General features: G+C 33.7%; 1 protein-coding gene across 1 annotated transcript in view; it reads right to left on the reverse strand.

Annotated features, from left to right (window-relative positions):
• The window catches only part of Sesn (Sestrin), a 209164-nt gene that overhangs the window by 115456 nt on the left and 69461 nt on the right, over nucleotides 1–24247 (reverse strand). The window contains exon 6 of the mRNA XM_018453834.1: nucleotides 23303–23332. Coding sequence (XP_018309336.1) covers nucleotides 23303–23332 — 30 coding nt within the window. The remainder of the gene's footprint in view (nucleotides 1–23302; nucleotides 23333–24247) is intronic.

Genomic DNA, 24247 nt, shown 5'->3' on the forward strand with positions numbered 1-24247 from the left:
GCAAATTAATAGATTTGCCAACGAGAAAAGCGATCCTTTGATCTGCAGTCGTTTGATTATCTATTCGATTAAAAACGATCCAATATTCATAAATCATAATCACATATTAATCCGCATTAATCTGCTGCTTAATCAGGTATGAACGTCCGGTGAAACAACTCTCGTTATATAACTGCTGATAGAATCCCTCACTAAACATGGAAAAAGTGGTTTCAGTCAAATTGGATGAAACTGTGACATTTTTATAGATTATAAGACGGTGTTCAAAAATCTCCATAGGCACAATCATCAGAAATAAACAGGCTATCGACGATTTTACTATAGCACCCTTTGATTGAGTCGCATTTCTTTACTATGCCTAGGAGATGGAGACTTTTATATCTATAATCTATAAAATACCAGTTTCCATTTGAAGTCTTTTTCCATAATCAGTGCGGAGACTCATTATTACTAACCGTGCACTTGTATCTTTGTTCATATCTGAAGAACGAAAGGTCAACACGTGCGACACGGGACATGAGCTCGATAATGCTAAGTAGGTGCACACTTCTGTATCGGCGCTTACGGTCGCGATGATGCACCGCGTATCAGTCTTCAATAATAATTAATTAACTTCGTATCGATTTATTCTGTCACGTCAAAGCACAAGAATTTGTGATTAATTAATGGGTTTTGTTAGCACAGTATTTCAACTCGAATTAACTCTCTCTCTTTCTCTCTCTCTCTCTCTCTCTTCAGTATGATGCGATTTAGGCAACGAATTTCTTCGAAGAAATTCGTTGCCTAAATCGCACCATACTGAAAAAATCCTGATTTTAAACGTTATAACGCAAAAAAATTATGAAAAAATTACATAAGAAAAGGAAGAAAGTTTATTATGCTGTAAAAAACTTAAGAACATTCTTCATAATTTCTGAGTTATGAGCCTTTAAGTAAAAAGTGGTGCAATTTCGGCAACCTGCCCTACATGAAGATGATTTTGCTGAAATGGCTAAAAATTTAGCTAGATACAAATCTGAAAATAATTGTGTTAGATCATCAAAATAGTTCCGTAAAACACTCAAACTGATTGCTAGAATGTCCAAATTTTTTGCAGTATCGCTCATGCTTAGCTCCTTACATAATCATTTTAATGATCCAACAAAATTATTCTCAGATTTGTATCTAGCTAAATTTCTCGAATATACGAATATTTTTTATGCATTCAAGTAATACAATTTTTTATTTTCGTTTATTATTAATATAATATATTTTAATTATTACACACCTTTTTAGGTAAAATAATTTTGAGGAATGTACAATCTATTTTATTCTTTGTTAATAAATTGCTAATTAAGGTTTACTTTCTAAAAATAAGATTAATTCCCTGTACAGATTCCCTGTAAGAATACTTTTTAAACTCACTGTATATCGCTCAATGTGTCTTGCTGACATTTAAATATAAAGATACACTGAAAAAAAAGATTGGCTGCAGCAAATTAGATAAAAAATTGGCTGCTGCAGCCAATTAAAAATGCCATCTAATTTGCTGCAGCAGTCAATCTTTTTTTTCAATGTACCTTTATTATTTCGAATAGTCAACGCGATACTCTGCGTTTATGGCTGGGGGTCAATGATCACGCGTGTTTTCAGACTGTGTCGCGTGTGCATGCATATACATAACGCATAATGTATGTATAATCATCTCTAAAAGGCGCCCAGTATCTGGTGCGAGGCACGAATCACCAGACGCGCGAATGTGCGACGAACAAACAACGTAGTAAATCGACACGTGGCTCGGATCAGTCGAGGTCACTTGTACACAGCGACGCGTATAGGTCATTCCGTGCCTTCGGGTTATACAGGCCCATTTCAAGGTCTCTACCAAAAATAGGACACCTCCGAAAGACTCTCTAATCATCGCCGCGAATTACGGCGCGCTTCCAGAGCCCTACACGAATTTTACATTGAAGATTATATAACAGGCAATATTAGTTTACCGACAGTTCTCTTATTCTTTTATTTTGAAAGTAACACAACTCAAAAAAATTTAATCTCCCAAAAAAGGGGAAAACTATTTTTCAACTTGACAGAAAAATATTTATTAATCAAATAATATCGATAAAAAGAATATTCTTAACACGAACGTTGTTTTTGTGATTTTGGTATTTTTCACAACCTTAAGGGGATCCTAAAGCGAAGCTCGAACTCCGACGAAGTCACCAGAAGTCGCTGTTTTTCCAGTGCATCGATATATCTTTATACACTACCACACCAATATCTCACGCAACCTATGATACACGTGCAGTCGCACGTGTCAATTTTCGTATAACAAATTCGCGATAAAGCGTCTAATTCTAAGAACTCGACGTTATTTGTTCGTGCAAATTACGTGTTTGTGGATCATTATTTCGTAAGTACAGGTTGCAAAACTTTCGTATCAAGCAAATGTTGTCACGACTTGAGACGCCATGTTACACTAAGAAATGGTACTCTCTAAATCTGAATCAGTGGATAGTCGCTAATTACCCAGTGGCATACTTGGCACTGAGTAATTAGTGATGAATATGGTATTAGAAGATTGAAATTAACGTGCAAATATCAGTATTTTAGTTATATAATGCTCAAACATTCTTTCTTTTTTAGTCGAACTTCACTGACTCAGATTTAGAGAGTAAAAAATACGAGTATATCAATTTCGAAATTTTTGATCGTTCTCTCGGTATAAATTCCACCTCACAAACACGTATTAATGCGTACACTTCAATCCTGGAAAAAAATTTTCGAATCTGTGAAAGAGAAAAAAGTATTTGTTATACAGAAATTATATAATTTAGTCGGTAATACAAATGGCTTTAGGATCTTGATCGACGTCGATAGTACAGACTTTTTTAATTCCAAATTATAAAAATATTGATAATAGTGACATCTTTAATTTCTTACAATATCGTTCTGTTTCACTCAAATGCATGTCTGTCCTTATATCCAACATATTGGCAGCGCCATTTCATGCAAGATTGAGTACCTACTGCTAGATAGACACAATTACTGCTCTGTTTACTATTCTGAATCTTCGCTAAACTATTGTACGTAAATTAAATTCAAGCTAATATATTTTTTCTAGATTTTTTACCTTAATATTATTTAATTCTACCAACTTAATATTATTCGTTCAAGTAATCTGAGATTCGCTGGATACTTTTTTATACTACTCATATAAACTATAAAGCTTTTATATCAAGCAAATTTTAACCTTAAGTAACAGATATACGAGCCAAGTAAGTGAATTTTTTAATTGTGTTCGATTTTATTGTAAAATCGACAGACTTTCTATTTGTACATATTTTAATTCTGTAAAAAAATTTGCAATCCGTAAAGCCAGTTTCGAAAATTTTAGGTGCACTGTAATTCGCACTCCCTTAAAAAACTCTTCTTAAATTGTGACGATTCTAATAATTTTTAACTACCGTTTTTTTATTTATAATGTTTCGATGATTTTTTTTATGAAGTTAAGTTAGTTCTACTTTGATAAAATTGATAGAGTACCTAATGTTTACCTGACTCGTTTATGAATAACTCGAAAATCACGTTGAGTTGTGTCACGTTTAAAGAGAGCGCAAACTAAATTGATATATCTGTTATTGAGATGCAGCAGAATGTAAGAAAAGTTATTCTTTCAATGAAAGCTCGAAACAGCACGGATTGAATCAGAATTTAGACTACACTGAAAAAAATGCATGTAATTTTACATAGAAATTACATGTTCATGACTGGAAAATTGTCTAAATATGATTGGAAATTTACAATTTCCAGTAAATTTCCAAGCATATTTATGTAATTTAGATAATTTTCCAATCGTATACATGTAATTTCCATGTAAAATTACATGCATTTTTTTCAGTGTAGAGGTTCGGAAATTACTTTAGTGCATGTACAATAGAAACACGAATGTCTCTTCGCGCGCGCGTTTCTTCAGTCTTCTTCTGCAAAATGTCTAGTGTAGGCGGATCGTTATCATCACGTGTACGATCGCACGAAAGTAGTCGCAGAAACGGACGGAGAGTATGCAAATCGGAATTCGCATCTCAAATGCTTTTGATCAAGACATCAGAATGCATAATGAATGTCCCAGAATCATTATCTCTTCTTCTGTTTAATAGAGAGGAGCTATTAAAATTAATAAAGAAGAAGTAACAAGAAACGCGGCAGTTCCTGAATTAAAAATGATTAAAGATTAGTTTCAATAATTAAGCTTCAGAAACTTACAAAGAAATTTTCTCTGCTTCCTACACGTTTGTTATCACACGGAAAAAAAAAATAAATTGGGTGGTACAGCAAACCTATAACTTATTGCGCGAATTTAACATCTATAACTATTATAAAGAAAATTTGATAGTCTGTATATTACGACTGTAGATTTGCTGAATCAATGAAGTTTTCAGCTGTTTTTTTTCCCGTGTATCATTACAAATATTTATAATAATATCGATACAGCCACGATCGAGGATATCTCGATGTGTAGTATCGATTTCCGAGACACCACGCGCGATTACGAGCTAAAAAAAGAAAATTTTACAACAAAGATAACGTGTAACATATTGATCGAAAAACGGCAGATCAGGACGTTGTCCATTTTAGTGTGATCGTGAAATCGTATAGTGAGGAAACTCACGCACGACGCTATCTTTTCGAGCGACCTACTTCGATCCCTTTTCTACGATAGTAACAGCTAGAGAGCCTGGGAATATACAGATAGAATGTAGCAACAATAAATTAACACTTGCAGAACGCGCACGTTGCACTATACTTTAGTCAACCAAATATATGCTCTTTATTATTTACGTTCTGTTGATTAAATTCGTTATTACTTCCGTTGATAATTTCCGATTTCAATATAATGAACGTAATAAATTATAAATAAGATTTATAACTGGAAAATCCGCTTGATAAATAAATTAAAGATTAATTTATCGTAAATAAAAAATTATCTTTTTAGCGTAATTAATATTAGTACATTCTAATCTGTGTAATATTATAATTAACGCAATCCATTTATGCAAAAATATCAAGTAATGCTTATCTTTTTCTTAATCGTTAATCGTAGACTTTAAAAATAAAAAAAGAGGAAAGATATACGTATAGAGTTAATATTCAGACTGCAATATCGCCGCGCACAAGGAAAGGCATCTCTTACCTGACGTTCACGCGAGTCTTGAAGTCACCGCGAGACACAGCGAAGTGGCGTGTGTACACGCGTGCATACGACTGCATAGTTTCCCGTATACAGCCACGATGCGTGATAACGGGGCGTTTGACCCCAGTGTATCGCGAACTGGACTATAATCCGCTGTTGCGATGACGTAGCCACGCCATAATATTTTAGCGCGCTCGCTCGTGTTATTTAACACCATTGTGGTATAACGATACGTGTGTGTAGTTTTGCACGCGAACACCAGCCTTGCGTCCATCGTGGATGTGTGTGACGACAGAAGGAAAGAATACGTACGGATACCGGGACCGAATAACGGATGGAGGAACAAATCGAGCTTCGACGATAGCTGTCGTTGTAACTTCACAAGAATACTGTTTCCGATTTTCCATTTTACAAATTATAACCGCGCGAATGTCGGATAGCATAAACGCACTGAGAGAAAGTTTTTGTTACTCGTGACTATAATTACATGACACCATGATTACGATACCATATAGTTATACTCACTAACAAATATAAGTATATAATTAGCACAAAAAATGACTATAAATTATAGTTAATTGTACTAATTGCAACCATTTTATGGTAATAATAATTATAATTTGTAGTCATTTTCGATGCCATCTATATTTGTTCATAAAACTATAAAGTTATTATTACACAGTAAAAAAATTTGTGTATTTGTGTTGGAAACGGTCCACTCATGTTTGTTGAATTTTTTAACATATTCGAGTATTAATTTAACATAATATGATTATGTTATTTAAAGATTTTTTGTGAAATTGATATTCAATGTTTCTTAGTGTCAAAATGACACAATTTATGAGTAAGTGAACAAGTAACACAAAAATAATGTGTTTTAAATTCTAAGACAAATGAACGAAATATATGTTAATTTAACATATCATAAATGTTAATTTTCTGAAAAAAAAAAAAAAATATGTTCCCATGGTATGTTTACAAACTATGTCGATGTTATCTTTCTTTGTATTTATTCTCTTACATAATATTTGTGCTATCTTCTAACATATTCATCTTCTGTAAAATTAACTCAAAAATTTGAGTGAACCGTTTGGGACATGCAATTTATGTTAAATTCAACACATTTTTTCCAACTGTGTATTAATATTATAACATTATAACTGTAATTATGGTAACATGTAATGTAATTATATCACAAATATCAACTTTTGTCTCTTCCCAAGAATTTTTTTTTATTCTCTTAGATTTTATAGTAAAACCATCATATTTTTTATGAGATGAACAATAATTTTTATAAGACAAAGAACAATTTCTTTGACGAAATATATTTAAAATTTGAAGATTGCAACGTCCAACTCTTTCAATTTGCATTTTATCTTAAAATAATTACAAAATAATTATAAAATTAATGATAATTATCTGTTCATTACGAGTAATATTATTTTTATCTGTTTTGAATTTGCAGACGTATAACAGGCGTGCATCTTTACGCACATGGAAATTTTTACTTGCAAGTTCGCGAGAGAAAATGACAACTACATTAATGAGAATGAATCACGAAAACATAAGAAATAACATAATTGATAACAGACACATAACAATGGAGATACTAACTGGAAAAAGAGTACGAAAGTAAAATCATTGTTCAAGAGAAAACCGTTTAAAGTTTCCATTTTTTTTTAAATTACAACTCCATTAAGTGATAATGAAGTTTTGTGGTTGTTCCTAAGTATTCTGTAAGATAAAAACTTTAGATGCAGTTTCCTTAAAGCAGTGATTTTGCTTGAGGCAACAATTAACTCTAAATATTCTATGAATAAAGTATAAAGCTTTGAATTAATTGTTTTTAAAAAAGAATCTTTACTCTTAACGGTAATAGTTGCAAAAAAAATCGCAACCTATAAACGGCCAAGTACGCATTCCAAATACACATGATTTAACCATTTGGCACAGATTAACACGGATGATTGTAATTATGGCAGAATAACTCAGATAATTTTGCAATTCTTTTTATTTTTTCACCAGAAAGATTGACTTGCTTATCTCCACAACGCTTTCACTCATACGGTCCTCATAGCTCATTCGCCTTTTTCTTATCAGGCGCAGTCGTCAATAAATCGTCGAATCCCCTCGCGTGATAAGAGCGCAATGAACGAGCCACCGGCATGCGAGTGTACTTTTTCTCGCTTTCTTCCTCGTTTTTTTTTCTCTTTCTCTCTATTGCTTCTCTCCGCCACCAATTCGTCTCCAGCCGTCTACGTCATTCTATATTTGTGCCGATGATAACATGAAGTTACAAAGATTTGGGACTTTCGATAAACATTTTGACACGCATGTTCCAATTATTTCTTCGCATAATACAACGTAATATCTCGTCTGTAAGAAACAATTTAATAGAGAAAAAATGTTTAGCCTATATTTTTCCCACTTTCATGAGAGAGAATATTCTTCGGTTCAAATGTATTATTAAATTGAAAACAGAACCGATTCGAAGTTTCTACCAATTGCATAAGAATTTTTAGTCGAAAATTACGAAATAAAAGTAAACCGTTCTTCTATTTAAAACCGTTTACGTAATACAAACTTCAGGTCTATATTCATGGCTCTCAAGATGAAGTAAAAAATATATTCGACAAGTTAAGAACTTCGTACCAAAACTTCTTTTCGCAATCCTGTGTAATTTAATCAGGCTGTCAGTATAATAAAAGCTCAAGTTTGCGAATGATAAATTATACCAATAAGTCCAGATAAATTACTATCATAAATTCAGATTAAGAATGGAGTTAAGAAGAAAAACTTCAAATATGAATAGATGTTGATTCCAAGACGTCGTACAGAAATCTGACGGGTTGGTTACATCGTACATGAATTTATATATACATACGTGCGTGAAACAGAGGGGGACCTTTAGCGCGCCGTTCCTTATCATTCGTGCAAAACAAGTAAAACAATGATAACGAATTGTGCACGCGCGCCGGTCGTCAGAGGAAGGTCAGCGATGCTGAAGAAGAGGCAGCGTGCCGCTTTTAACTACGATTTGTAAAAAACAAAGGGAAAATTCTGACTGATAACTCAGCTAGAGATAAGCGGTATTAATGAATATTAAAAAGTTCATCTGAATACGAAACATCGCTCACGTCATAACGAAGTGAACGACGTTTTTACCGTGATAAAAGATAGTTTTACAACGATTGTGTCAACAATCAATTGCTGAACTGCTTATAACCGGCAGATACGTAAAAATCTAGAAATGTTTATAATAAAATGCACACATTATAGTTTACTGTAATTTGTTATTTATCTAATTGTATATAATTTAACCCTCGGCAATCAAAGTTCTTTTTGACACGAGCAAAATTTCACCCTCGAATTTGTTCGAAATAAAGGAGGATGGATTCCGATTCCCCGTCCTAAAATATCTTGTAATATCTATTTGATAATGTAATAGAGATGTTAAAAAGTAACCATGAATTTTTCCACATTTTGTGAAAACCTAGAACGGTAAAAAAAAATTGGGTTGAACGAAAAAGATAAAATAAGACGGAGGAAGTAAAAATATAATCACAAATAATAATAATAATAATTTTATTGATGTGCAGTACAACTATTGCAGAACACAATGAGACAAAGACTACAATTAGCAAAGCATCATCAAATGGCGAGGTATCAGCATAGTGCTAAGAACCTAGGCCCTGAACATAGCTTAGAAAAGAATAAGAACCAAAAACGCATGTTAAACAGAAAAAATGGAGAGTTAATAAAGGATTACAGAAACCTACAAATGATATAAAAATTCTTTTCAATCATATATGCTGCTGCCAAAAAGTCACACTAATCTTTACGCGAATAGATCTCGAGTCATGAGATTGAAACATAGTTGCTGGCGTTCATCCGTAACTGCCTTTTAATAGAGCCATTTCCATGGTCATGAGAAAGGGGCAACACGTGGCACCGCATTGTGTTTCGCCGAAATATATTATTTAGAGAATCGTCAGCTAGACATCGCCTGCAAACGATTCCCCAATGGTTTCTGGCATCGGCGGAAATCACAATGGATCCCACACACCACCACACCACGCCGCCACGTGCCGTGAACGTGATCTCGCTCCTTTCGCAATTGCATCACCGATCGCACAGACTACCGTAGTTTCTGCGCCTGCGAAGGCGTTATAAATATCACGGAACGATTATCAGCGACGCTAAATCAACGTAATATTTCCTCTCGCGACCGCGTTTGGAATTGTCTGTGTAAGAATGGCGCTGTAAACACGAAGAGAGAGAAAAAACTCGATTCGAGCGAGATTGAAATACACACCACGTTGCTAATGCGGGGATTACAGGCTTCAAAACTAAAGTCACTCTAGATAAAATCCATAATACCAAGATATAAACCTATGAATAATATTATTTTTCTTGTATTTTATTTATTTTTCATTTACTTTATTTATTTTTCCTTTATTTTATATTCTATATAGAGTAGAGATATTAATAGAACTAATCACATGTTAAATCTATCAAAAATTCTATGAGGCGTTTTTAATTTTTTCCAAAACATTTTGTTAATCTGACTTGAAATTAGGAGTAACATTTTAATTATTACCGGATGTTGAATAACTAATTGCAATTCTCCGCGCTTTCAAATCTATCAAAAAATTCTATGACGCGTTTTTAAATTTTATCAAAACATTTTGTCAATCTCTCTTGAGATTAGAAGCAACATTTTAATTATAATTCTAAAGACGCTACTATTTCTAATTATAGCGCATCGCTGACGTAATAATCTCTTTAACCTAACCGACACACCACCGAGATAACAAACACTCTTGATAGGAATAATGTGCGATGGACTAGAATATTAAACGCGAACACCGACGCGCGCTCCGGAAACGATAGGATGAAAGTAGAATAGCAGCGTTTCATTATGCCTCGGGACAATGACCTACGGCAGCACAACAGCAGATTATCAACCTTAATAAGCGATAAGTAATATAAGCGTAGAGATAACAGGTGCCGACTGTAAAAATATCGAGCGACAAGAAGAGCATTTGAAAACGGGTGGGGCGAAGGCTGAGATTTTACGAGGAAACGTGTTTTGATACAAGAATAATAAATGCAGAAGCGAATTAATCTTTACAACTGTTATAAATTAAACTGATATCATACAATTAAACCTAGTACAAAACATTTTATGATAAAATCGATCCTTATTAAAACTTTTTTTTGTATTAAATTTTTAACATATTCGAATGTTAATTTAACATAATATGATTATATTATTTAAATATTTTGTATTCAATTGATATTTAACATTTTTTAGAGAGAGAGAGAGAGAGAGAGAAGAGAGAGAGGAGAGAGAGAGAGAAGAGAGAAAGAGAGAGAGAGAGAGAGAGAGAGAGAGAGAGAGAGTGTATTAAAATAACAGTTTTATGAATAAGTGAACAAATAACGTAAAAATATTGTTAGCTTAAAATAGTTTTAAACGTAAAGATGAATGAATAAAAAGTGAATATACGTATTAACTTAACATATTATAAATGTTAATTTTATTGAAAAAATGTGCTTCCACAATTTGTTCCCAAATTGTATCAAAGTATTATATTTTTTGTGTTAATTTTTAATATAATGTATTATATTCTAATAGTGATGTAAACAAAATTTTCTAACTGTGCAGTTAAATTCGCTACAATGAATGTTTTATCTACTATGTATCATGAATTCATCTTTAAAGAATCAGCATAATCTTTATACGCATAATGCATGTAGATGCAAAGACAAACAGGAAAATGTATGCAGTCATTTTTCTATTAAAGTTTTCCTTGAAAAGTAAAGATTCCGGTGAACTTACGAGTATATACCTAGTATATACTTAGTTCCGATTAATAAGAATAAACGAACATTCGCCAATTGCGAGAGTATTCGTTACAAGGTCAACTTAGCACGTCAATGCGTAATGTTGTATGAACATGAAATTAACACTGAAATATTTCAACCACATTTTGTCTATTTTTGAAACACTTAGCCAAAAACATTTCGGTATTATATCCAGAATTGTGGTGATGCTAAAAACAGCAATCTCGTATTAACACGCCGTGCTTAAGATACGTTAATAGATATGGAAGTAAATCAGTTTCCCTTCGCGCGCTCGGCGTTGAAATTGTTCGGGTTTTTCGCGACCTCGCGTTAATCCATTATCGCCGACTTTCTTTATATCGCTGCTGTTTAACGGTCTTGACGAGTGAGACAACTTGTCCTTGATTCGTCTCACGAAACCGGCTATTAAAAGTTTCCGTGTCTGTTCTCCCCAACGGCGTTTCTTTCACTTACGCTTCCCCTGCTTCGGCGTGCGTGCTATAATAGATTGCGCGTATATACCTCGGCGCCAAAAGACACGTGGTGCTTCTGGCACTTTAGCGCCGTTCGAGAGACTTCGAGAAAGGAGAAGGAAAGCCGATTGCCTATGTCGACCACGATGTTAGAAGTATAGGTGGTCCGACTGAATACCTTTTTCATAAGCAGCCTTGTGATTATTTTGGGTCAGTTAGCGCTTTCGTTACTAGGTGGCGTCATAGTTTCAAATGCTGAATGAAAAAATGAGAAAAGACGTGAGAAAAGGATAGGTGATGCAAAATAGTGCTGATAGCACGCTCCTCGAATGTAACCTCGCAATGCTGAACGATACTGCTGCACAACAAGAGCGAGTGAGATGAATAGTACTTTAGAGATCCTCAAATAAGAGATGCGCGAATTTCGAGCATTTGCAAGAACATGGCGACCTCCATTATGTGTCATAGGGTAGAGCGGGGCTAGTTGTAACACTTTTTCTTTAAATTATTATAAATCTTTACACAATTATGATAGACTAATGATAAATGCTTTAAAACGTTGCATTTGACCAACTTGCCCCTATACTCAAATAGTCTCGCTCTACCCTGTGTGTGTGGAGGTCGCCATGTTCTTGCAAATGCTCGAAGTTCGCGTATCTTTACTTGAGGATCTCTATAGTACTCTCACACACCCTCTGGTGGCAGTCTTTTAAATTACCCCAAAATAATCACAGCTCAAAAAGGTGAGTCGGACCACCTATACTTATGACATCGTGCTGTCGACTAACACTGATTTAGCGATTAGAATCAAACAATTCATTTTGGATAGAGATTTTTACAGGGTGTCATAACACAATCGTATTCCTTTTCAATTGCTACATCAATTTCAAAGTGATTTGTAGTTTTTCGTTTATAAAAATGTAAGATATTAATAGTTGTTTAAATTATCCAATTAGATACTGATAATTGTTCAGATTTAAGTGAATGAAAAAAGAAATATTTCAACGAACTAAGCTTTAAGAGTATTAATTAATGAAAAAATCCTAATTTGTCATTTAAAAGCTTTTAACTCCAAAATGCAAAAATACAGCAATAAAAATATTGGGACAGAAAAGACGCAAATTGTAGACGGAGGAAAGTAAAAATACGATTATTTTTTTTATTATTCCAATAGACTTTCAAAAGATGTGGAAAAATTCAGTTATTTTTCAACATCTCTATTACATTACCAAATAGTTTTTAACTCAAATGTTTAAACATTTATTTAATGAAGATTGAAATTTTTGAGCAAAAATAAGGAAGAAATATGAGAGGGAAATTTCGCTTCAACCAAAAAAGACCTAAATTGCAGATACAGAGAGTTAAATAATCTCTGAGATTATATCAACCACACACGCATAATTTAGAAAAATTTATATGAAACAATATCGAACAAATTGTTTAGAAAAATTATTATTGTATCAACAATCGTATAGTTTATTCCGTGAGAAGAAACGAAAGAAGTGAAGATGGAGGTCCGAAGTTTATCTTCTCTATGCGACCGCGCGGCGGATTCGTCGCGTCGTCGCATTACATTATCGCCGGTGATGACTGTGATCGTGTTTATCTTACTTTACAGAATCGCGCGCTTTATACGTGATTCACTGCGGACATCGCGCGTATTACAAATCGCATTTACGGCCATGGAGAGGCATAGCCTCGTAAAGTTTACTGCATTATAAATAAACGCGAGCGAAGCGAGGACGATTCTCAAAATTAAACTGAATGGCGGTTGATACATATACGAGTATAATACCAGAAGTGGAATATTTCTGAAATCTTTCGTAAATTTCCGGTAATATTTTTTTTATAAACGAAGAGATATGGAAGGAACAATGCCGTGAGATGCATAAAAATGGCTTCTTTACTTTGTATGTTTGTCACGTGAAATGGATAAAAGTGATTGAAGAGAGAGATAAGATATCTTCTATATGCAAAATTTTTAAAAAGAAATAGATTTTGAAATTTATAAATAAATTCGAGGCATGTAGAAATTAGCATAACAGCTTTCAATATAAATATATTTCAGTAGTACAAATCAATATCCTCGAACTATTTTATACAAAATCTAAGAATAACAAAATTATTTGTACGACAAATAATAATCATGTAACAATAATATTTTATCGAATTGTCGCAAGTAAAATGTTTACAGGCAAAATTTGAAAATAACTCATTTAATAAATTCATAAAATAAAATTCATAAAATATTTAAATCCTACATAAAATATTAAAATCTGCATTAAGTAAACTTGTCTGATCGTAATGTAATTTTTACTTTTAAAAAATGCACAAAGTCGTTCAAATTATAGAGCACGAATTTTATATAACGATATTTTATTTATAAACAAAATAAATAAAAGAATTAATTTCAATGCACAATCATATTTTTCTCTTATTCCTAAGTTAATTTATAAGTTCCTTAAATGTCTGAAGCAATTAATAAAGTAATAGTTAACATTACATCCAGAGAAAAACCGTTCTACAAAAAATCCAACAAAAAGAGTAAGACCGTGCGAGGAAGAAATCTTTTTATCTTATTATCAATTATGTCAACTCTGTCCATCTACATCACTAATTAAAGATTAACATCGCAAGCGCAATCACCGCTGATATGCGACTCTGATAATCACTGATATTGGAAGCCGCACACGCGAGACAGTCTGGATCTTAAGATCGAGATCTTTTAAATGATAACGATAGTACCGAAGGCTAACAATGATATTTTTTTTAAAGAGCTAATGTTGGCTAAAGTGACTAATGCGACTCGTTACGTAGCTAGTTGAGATAATTATCGAGTTTAGTCGCCAGGTAGTTTGTGACTTTGCTAACATGGACAAATTTGATGTTCGACTTATTGAAATCGCGATATGGGAGGGAATTGCAAATACGGGATAAATACAAACGTGGTATTATAGTATATTAGAGTAGTGATAACTTCTCATTTCTCGCAATTTAGCGATAATCTGATATACGCTTGGTGTCATACCTAACATATGATCGTTGCACGCTATTTAAAGTAAATATCATTACATGTTTTCGACGATTCTGATGTAGAGGAGACTGGAAGAATTGCAAATACCTATATACAAGAAAAATTAAATAAAGCCGACGATTATTTATCAATTATAGACGCCTTTATTCAAAGGATATTAATTTTAAATTATAATAATTAACGTTTATATATTATTAATATAATTTTAAACAGAAAACAATCAATTCAACATTGTATCGCGTGAAGGCGGATAGTTCTAAAGGTAAGGGTTTTATTTTTTGTTTAAAATTATAGTTGATAATATATAGATATCAATTACTGTTTAAAGCTAAAAATATCTTTTAAATAAAGACTTATTAATTCATAAATGATTGTCAGTTTTATTTCGTTTTTCCCTCAGGTATATTCACGGTTCCCTCGTTCTTCCCTACATAATTACCAAAATGTAATAAAAGTTCAGTCATAATTAGTGTACTGCGACTATATTGAGATGTCCGAAAGGATCGTCACAAGTAATCGATCGGTTCCCTAGACGCGTTTCGCCATGTGAGAGGCACTTGCCCTTTGATTTGCAAGTCTCTCGCAATGTGCCCCTCCGGCATATAAATCCCTGCTGTTGCGAACGCCACGACCGCAAAGGGTTAATTGCTATATGTAAATCACACAGAGCCACGCCACGTGTACGCGGTATACATAACACATACATGCACACCCACAACTTCGCCCCGAACGCAGCTTTCGATCTCGTAACCCGCATCGGTTACATTATTTATCTATTGAGCGGTTACGTGAGGCGATTCAAGCGTATTTATTAATGGACAAATGGCGTTCGCCCTGTAGGTTAGGGAGAAATGTTAATTGAACGCAATCCCGTCGATCCTACATTTGTCGCCGCCGGCTTAATGACGTTTAGCCAGAAGAGTCAATCGGTGGCTTTATTTAAATCCACTGCTTTTCGTTCGGGTTTCTCTTTTTGGCTCGGCTTTCCTATTCATGCGCGCGCAACCGTTAAACTCTACGCAATCCAAGCAAAGAGATATGCAAGGTGGAATCACGAATCCTGTACTGGCTGTGTGCATAATTAGAATAACTAAAGTAATCAGCGTGCTTATTATATCCTTCTGCTTGAAATAAGTTAATCCAACTCGCACACTCATAAAGAAATACAAATGATAGAAAAAAATTCCTAAGTTTTTATATGAATGCAAAGGAAAAGATGCGGTAATGAGTAGTCTCTTATAAGAATGTGAAAGAATAAAATTATTATTCTTCAAACGTAACATGAGTATCGCAGTAATGCGCCGATATAAAATGAACATAATACCTACATAAGATTCTTCTCCGCTGCAGTGACGCATATTGCACGTCACAGCAAATTACCGTTTCAGGTATGTGCAGTGACGCGCAATACACGTCACTGTTGCCGAGAGTATACTTTACCTCTAGCTTTTGCTCTTTATACACTCGGGAGGTTAACGACCGTTCTAGAAGATTCATATTAAATTATCGCGTGTTAACCCATTTGCATTCGCAGTCATAACATCTTGTCTGATATCGGAAACTATCAACTCTCTACAAAATTATAAATATCATTCCTTTAATTCCATGACTTACCAACGTTCTTACGGATTATTATATGAAAATTTTAATTATATACACGAATTTGACATAAATAATTTAATTCATCTTTATTCATCTAAGAACTGAGTACTTTCGTTGCATATAGCGGAGTAAATTTAAATATTCAAAGAAAATTTAAACTAAAGATGAGAAATGAGACTCATAGATTATACCGTAACAGATTTGCCAATTGGAGTTCTTACGAATAAATTACAATGCATGATTACGTACAAGAATTTTATTAAATAATTAAATTTATCTTCATTCGTTTAAAACTTTGGCATTTAACGTTGAATGAAGGATGCAAATCTGCGTAAACAGTAGTTTATGTAAATCACTAAAATTCACATCTGCAAGTCACTAATCAAAATCATATTTTTATTAAAACAGTTCTGTGCCAATATTTACTTTTGTTAACGTATAATATATGGAGTAAACTTAAATAGTCAAAGAACTGAAGATGAATAACGTTAGGCTTATACATTACCGTAACACATTATCAAGTCCTTGAAGCGCTAATTAGCGAATCTAGATGGAATCATATCTGTCATGGCTGCCGTTCAAGATAAAATGCTACTTTAAGTTCATGCTTCAGAGTACGTGTATCGCGAGAAATTAACGATTCTCTTCTATTCAACGCTGTTTCTCATCGGCAGACTTTCGCCCAAGGAAAATCCACCGATGTAATATTCGAAGAGTGAGGCAGAGAGAAAGATTCGTAATGGAGTTCTTGAACCTCCAATTACTGAAACTAAGCGTAACCGAATCCGCTATGGCTTCGTCATTAAAGATAAGCATTTCTCTGAATTATTTATACTTCAACATATCATGAGAAATTAACGATTTTGCTCGATACTTCGTTTCGACGAGTAGCTTCTCGTTTATTTCGATGAGATCTCGTCGAAATAAACGATCTAGTGCGTTATCGAACGCGACATTTGCGAGATTTGCGTCCGTTCTACAAAACATCAGCCACGCCGAACGTGTTTCATTACGCAAATTATTTACCATTTATTAATAGCCACGATTTGGCAACCACTGTTGTTTATCAAGCTCGACCATATACGTCGTGTGTATGTGTGTAGCATATGTACACTAGACGTATGTATATGTACATACTAGAGAATTAACGTACATATAGCGCCGTTCAGGGACGCTAATCGCCGGCGTAATGTGAGTCGAGAATCCCTGATGCGATATTATTCGCGTCGCGAAATATCGCGTTACCGTAATATTAAATTTCGCGTAAAAGCTCGCGCGAGAACTATGACATAATATTTCAAAAATTTCTATAACGAGACAATTCGGAATTATATAAGAATTTAAAAAAAACTATATATGATTGTATATAACAATTTTTTATTATTTATTTTGTAAAGTTATTATGTAGTAAGAAGGGAGTAGAAATTAGATAAAAATGGAATTGAAATCATTAAAGCGATTTAATCATTTTTCTCTTTGCAAATTAAATAAATGGTATAAATTGCATCGTATTGTTTGAAAATAAAATTAAGGGATTCTAGATGTTGAAATAAATAAAAATTATTATTTTGAGAAAAAATTGTACATAAACTTTTGTGCGTATATGCGTACGCAAGTAGTAAAAGTAGCAAACGTCAGTTTGCTTCACAAGCCCGACTACAAATTGTAAATAATGGTGTTGTAAACGGACACCGAAAACGAGCGTTTCTCGTAGTGCGCGCGAAATTTGCACATAATACGCGAAAGTGAGTTAGAGAATTTCAAAACAGACATCGTTGGTTGACGACAGATGCATGATGACGGTCGAGTTTCGCATGATATGAGCGGAAGCTATACTTTACGTGTATTAATGATTATCCGCTCTGCTAAACGAACGATTGTCTGATGACACACATTTTATGTAAACCACTGCAATTATGTCTGTCACTCAAAGAGATCTTTCAATGGAAAAATTAGTACCAGCAATTTCGCAAAAAAATGAAAATATCTTGTTTTCAAGTAATGTTATTCTTTTTTATCTTTCCTCAAATTTAATTGTAACGATCCTTGATTTGAAGTTTTTGAAAAATGATAGTCATTAAATTAATGTTAATGAGTAATCCAAATAATATGAAAAATGTATAAACGACTTGAGAAAACTTGAGAAAAAATTATAATATAAATACAATAATTATAAATGTAAGTTCAACAAAGATGGATGATATTCATTTAATGACCGTATAAAAATTGTATCATTATCAAAAATGATAATGATATTATAGATAATGTTACGATATCATCATGAAATATGATCGATCTAATTACTACTACTCGCGCATCATCGTGAAGTCGTTGAAGAATAATGAGTATCAATTTTGTCGGGTGTTACTTCGGCAAGGATATTTTCTCCGCTCGCGCTGTCATAATCATCCCAGTTAATCGCGCAACTTCGAGCCCGTGCTCAGAATGGCGAATGTGCTTACTCGAGGAGTCGTTAACCCAATTGATCGAGCCTGCGGAGCCCGTACTTTCACCGAAAAACGCGCGAGCACTTTTACTCTCTCGCAACCTCCTAAAATCACCGAACGAAAATTAAGCCCGCGACCTCGATACTCCTGTCGCATACGCGTTAACTTAAATTTGCATGTGAATTCCATCCTGTTTACAACAAGTATCTGGCAAGCTCAACGGCGGCGACCGATCGTCACGAGTGACACAGATATTTTCTCAACCTCTAAAAGGCACCTACGGCCAAGCAAATACGTCGCATATATCGCGAACCGGTATCGCTCGATCCCTCTTTCCTACAGCGAGCAATTCCACCCCGAGCGCGAAAACAAATCGTTGCGCAAGTAAAGTTATTATCGCATGAGTACTAAATCGTGGAAACAGCATAGTCAGCGAGGTGCGGTCTTCTAACTCAATAAGGAATCGATTAAGAACTGATTCCAAGCTCGGAAGACTCGAGCTCTTTAGCAATGATTTGTTTTCAAACGCGAACTCATGTAACTCGCGTTTGAAAACAAATCATTGCGTAACAAAGACTGAAGTTATTCTCACATTGACATCAAATTGACATAATGGCTTCCAAGCCAGTTCGAACCGATTCCGAGTTCGAGAGTTCAGAACCGGTCTCTCCGTAGCAATTCCGAGCTCGCGATCGAAAACATATCGTTACGCAATTGCAAGCCAAGTTATTATTCTCACAACATTGTTTACCTCGAATCGCAAAAAACTATTTGATTTTTTTTAACATTTAGAAATTAATTTCTACATCATTTCTATATCTGCATGCGTTTAATATTAATAATAAAAAGATTCAAATTAATAATGCAAGCTGTGCATTAAAAACAACGATAATGGTATTTCGTCAGTCGTTTAAATGTCACATCGTGTTACGACTATTCACGCTAAAAGTGTTGACTTGTCGCCCGCACTGTTAGAAATAACCGTTTGCACAAGAACATTAGAAGTACATTAGGAAACTACAGTTTATATATGCATGGAAAGCGTACGAAGTACGCGTGGCCTGTTTCCCTCAAACTTCCATAACGACTTTACTGTGCATAAAAGTGAATAACCGCATCTAGCGATGCTCGAGTATCACGCTATTAGGATACATATATATTATATGGTTCGAATTGTTTATACAAGAGACGAGGAGTAATGATAGAATGCTGCGCACAGTGCAGCCTTAATTCATTTGAAAATCTGTCGACGAGATTAATTGAAAAAATCTGTAAATGTTGCGTTAAAAATCATGCATTAAAAATCAATCGAATTAAAATCGTTATAATCAACAACGTATCGTTTATTTGCTATAACGACATAACTAAAAAATTGCCATTTTTAATTGATTACAAAAAACAGAATGAAGACATAAAGAAAAAAGAACATACTTTTATTCCTCTATAATCAGTTATTACATCAAAATTGCATTAAGATTAATATTCTAAAATTTTAATGATTCAAAACATTTAAATCCATATTATCAATTAACCTCGATCTCGCGGATGCACACAGAATATTACACCATTAGAGTCAGATACGCATAAAAATACTCGATTGGACAGTGAACGATCGACGACCTCATTGGCCAACGACACTTTGCACCTGCAAATGCAATAGTCACGTGCGCACACAGCGCGGCAGACATCAATAGAATGTTCATCCCGGACACTAACTGATCGCTAATGATACTCGATTTAATGACGAGCACATGTAGATACATGTATGCGTATAAATATATTATTTATAGCCGGTATCTATTCGACGTGTAGTTTCGACAGAATGTCTAAATTATATCCAATACGCCATGTAAGTGCCTAAATAGACGATAATTTGTGGTGATTGCTTCTATTTAACAGCGACTTTATTTATATTCAATGCTGGTTTTAAATTCAAATTGGATTATTGTTCGGCACTAATTAAATATCTTGTTTAATTTCATTAACAATTAATGTTTTCATCGTACTGAAAAATGTAATAAATTTTGATAGATACTTGTTTGAGACTTAGTACTAACTTATGATAAATATATTTAGTAAATATTCAGCCAGTATTATTCAAACAAATATTTATTAAAATTTAGTACATTATGTTCTCAATGTATTTATTCTAATTTGCGAATTCACGAATGCGAATTGTATGTATATGTCATGGAGAGAAAATTCACGTTTTACTTACGGATTACCTCCTGCCATTCTCAATATAACAATGGTGTATGGATCATTATTTCCCTTTTCCACAAAGATCACGCGACTACGAAATGCAATCTAATAAAGCCGCTTTATCGCCGCGTAACGCACGGTGCTTGTTGTACAGTACAAAAGTCAGTGTGCAACTATGCCGGAATACGGGCTACAATTTGAATGCTGCATGGCGTCATTTGCATGTCAAAGGAGAGTACAGTCGATTATGCTACCCGGTAGCGGACGCGCGGTAGCAGTACGATCGCACGAAGGTCGTAACCAGAACACGCGGAATTACGCACACGTGATTCTTGTATTCGACTCGTGAACGTGAACGAAACCACCCGCTGATCCGCGTCCAAATATAAACCCACGTGCCAACATATGAAAATTGGGCCTTGTACGCCGGAACGGATGAATAAACGCATGCAATTTTCGACGGCGAGAAGTTCGATGACCGCTGAAATTGGATAATGAGCAATGCCGCGGTAAAATTGAAGAGAATCGTTCTTCGAGTTAAATTACGCAACAACACCGTAATGACGGATTACGTGGAGGAGTTGTGATGATTCTATTAGAAGAATACGAGAGAACGAGGATTTTAATTGACGTGATTAATTTAAATTTTGACGTAATGTTTTGTTTTTTCCTAATTCCTAGAGATTCTCTATTAGTTATGCAGCAATGATTATTACGTGGTATTAAATTGTATTTTATAGTGCGATCTTAATCATGAATTATTATATGCATAAAAAATAAAAAAAGAAATATATTAAATTATAGAAGTATGCATATAATGTATAGTGAGTGCAAAAAGTGTTCATACAAGGACGATATTAAAAAAAAAATCTTAATTTTAGAAAATAAACATTAATTAGCAATTCATTAACAAAGAATAAAATAGATTATATATTTCTTAAAATTATTTTACTTAAAAGAATGTGGAATAATTAAAATATATTATCTTAATAATAAGTGAAAATAGAAAATTGTTATTTAGATGCACAAAAAGTACCTACTCGTACAGTCAAGAAATTTACTTCTAAGATTATAAATACAGTTATTTTCGCGAAGTTTTTTATTTATATTAGGAACGTACTCATTGTTAATAAATGCTAATTAATGTTTATTTTCTATGAATAAAGCTTTTCTTATAATCTTTCCTGTACGAATATATAATGCATTATACTTTTTGCATTCATTATATAGGTACATGTAAAACACACACGTATTATAACGTATTAAAACGAAATGTCTAAATTACAAAAAGATCGATTTTTTGATGTCATTGTTTTATGTTATATATGTAACAACGTTATATATGTCCAAATTCTAATAAATCGATATGGTGTCACATATAATTAGGATAGCTATTACGTAACATTCCTCTCAAACGCCGTGTACAATTCCTCGGAACAGATGGTCCTGTCACCGATACGAGATGACTGACATTCCTCGGATATGCAAACGTGACTCTGCGGAACATTCTTTCGTGAATGTCGTTTTACGTAAAAATTCAATATAAATGAAGGTTTGGGAAGATCCGAAGAATCCTCTCGAAGAAAAATGAATTCAAAGAGAGAAAAGTAACAATAGATTCCACGACTTGATATTTTACCATTCCCGACGTGGATTGATTATTCTTGCATTGGTATGTCTACGCCACTTTCTTTCCACTTGCCCTTCAAATTTTTAAATAAAATGGAGATTGTTTTTGACAAGTAAAATTTATATATGTAAATAATAATCTTCAAGAATATGCGGTATATAACGTAAAGTTTTTCAATTTCCATGCATTGCAAAATTTTCATGATGTTGATCCGTAACGTATATTAAAATAAAAGAATTTGATTCCAGATGCCTTTATAAAAACCTTTGATAAAAAAAAACAATGAAGCATCGTTTCAAACTCAACCTTAACTTGCCTATAACGATATAAATTATCTACACTAATCTACAGTAAGTTCCCTATCAAGTATACCAGCGTAATGTAAAAATTACAAAGATCGGAGAGCTAAAATTTAGATACCTAGTATCGTATTATGATTAATTTGAGGCGATTAATAGTGTGAACAAAAATAGATAAATGATAAGGTAGACGACAGATAAATCAAAGTCGTGAAAATTTTTTACATTCTCATTGCCTGCATTGCGTTGACTCATCAGTTTATGATGATAGTCAATTTATGGTAATAATAAGTAGATAATTTTCTGTATAAAATTAACGTTGTAATTTTTATGCATCTATAAAACGTTCTTCTTCGTCTATATTTAAACTGCATAGTCTATATTTAACGTACAAATATCACTATCGAATAATTTATTCGTATATTGACTGCAATTATTGTACGTATATAGACTTGAGATTTATACTGAAGTTTATACCGGATTTCTCCGTTTTTTAACATAACAGTAAATAATTTTTTTATTTATAAGTGCTATATACATTTCTTGTGTAAACTCACGTATTGTTGCGATGCCATTTTCATCGTGGACTCACCTTTTCATCCAGATTGTTTAGATCCGGCAACTGAAAAAGGAAATACAAATTTTATTAGTAAAATGAGAAAATTATAAAACTTATCATTTTATATAAACGTTTTGAATAAACGTATTTAAAATTCGAATCAACAAAATTAAATGTCGTTACATTAATTCACATTCAACAAATCGTTAATCACGAGAAAAAAGAATTATTTAATTAGTCTACCAGACACCTGCCATTAAAAATTATGAATATTATTAAAATTAATGAGATTAAGGTATTAAATCTTAATTAATGTAAAACCAAAAATTTTTAATTAAATTTTAATCAATGTAAAAAACCAGAGCAGATATTTAATCTCACAGCCAAATGCAACATTGTCGATCAATGTAGCATGCATTCACAATCAGCATAAATTAACAATTCAGACGAAGTTGACATAAATAACAAAACAACAAGAGAAACCTCGCACGAGCGAGCTATTCGAGCTATCGAGAAAAGAGGTGGTACGTACGCCACCTATCCAAGTCATTTCGAAATGATACCTCCGGCTTTACCGACGACTCAACCAGTTTACATCGATCCATACGTGTCGAGAGAAATGCTTTGCCGCCGGCGAGGCGCCTAACAACGTCGGCAGATGCCGCCTAGCGTCGTAAAATTACGAGATCCCTCGCAAATTGAAGGAAATTGATGCCAATTTGTATCAATCAACCGTCGCGGCTGGTTACATTCTCGCGAGCTCTGCACACAACGTGTTGGGATTAATTTAATACTCGATGCGTCGGACTGCTTGATTAACTTTCATGGTCGTCGTACGTGTTCCGAAAGAGAAAAGGACGTACATACCGGAGTCCTATATATAACATTTTCCGCGGAAATTGATTTATCTGACACAATACATAATACGTAATACAAATACAAATATATTTCGTGACACGAGAAATATCAGTATCACTT

Source organism: Mycetomoellerius zeteki, unplaced genomic scaffold (genome assembly GCF_001594055.1).
Source record: "Mycetomoellerius zeteki isolate Tzet28-1 unplaced genomic scaffold, Tzet1.0 scaffold41, whole genome shotgun sequence".
Taxonomy (NCBI): Eukaryota; Metazoa; Arthropoda; class Insecta; order Hymenoptera; family Formicidae; genus Mycetomoellerius; species Mycetomoellerius zeteki.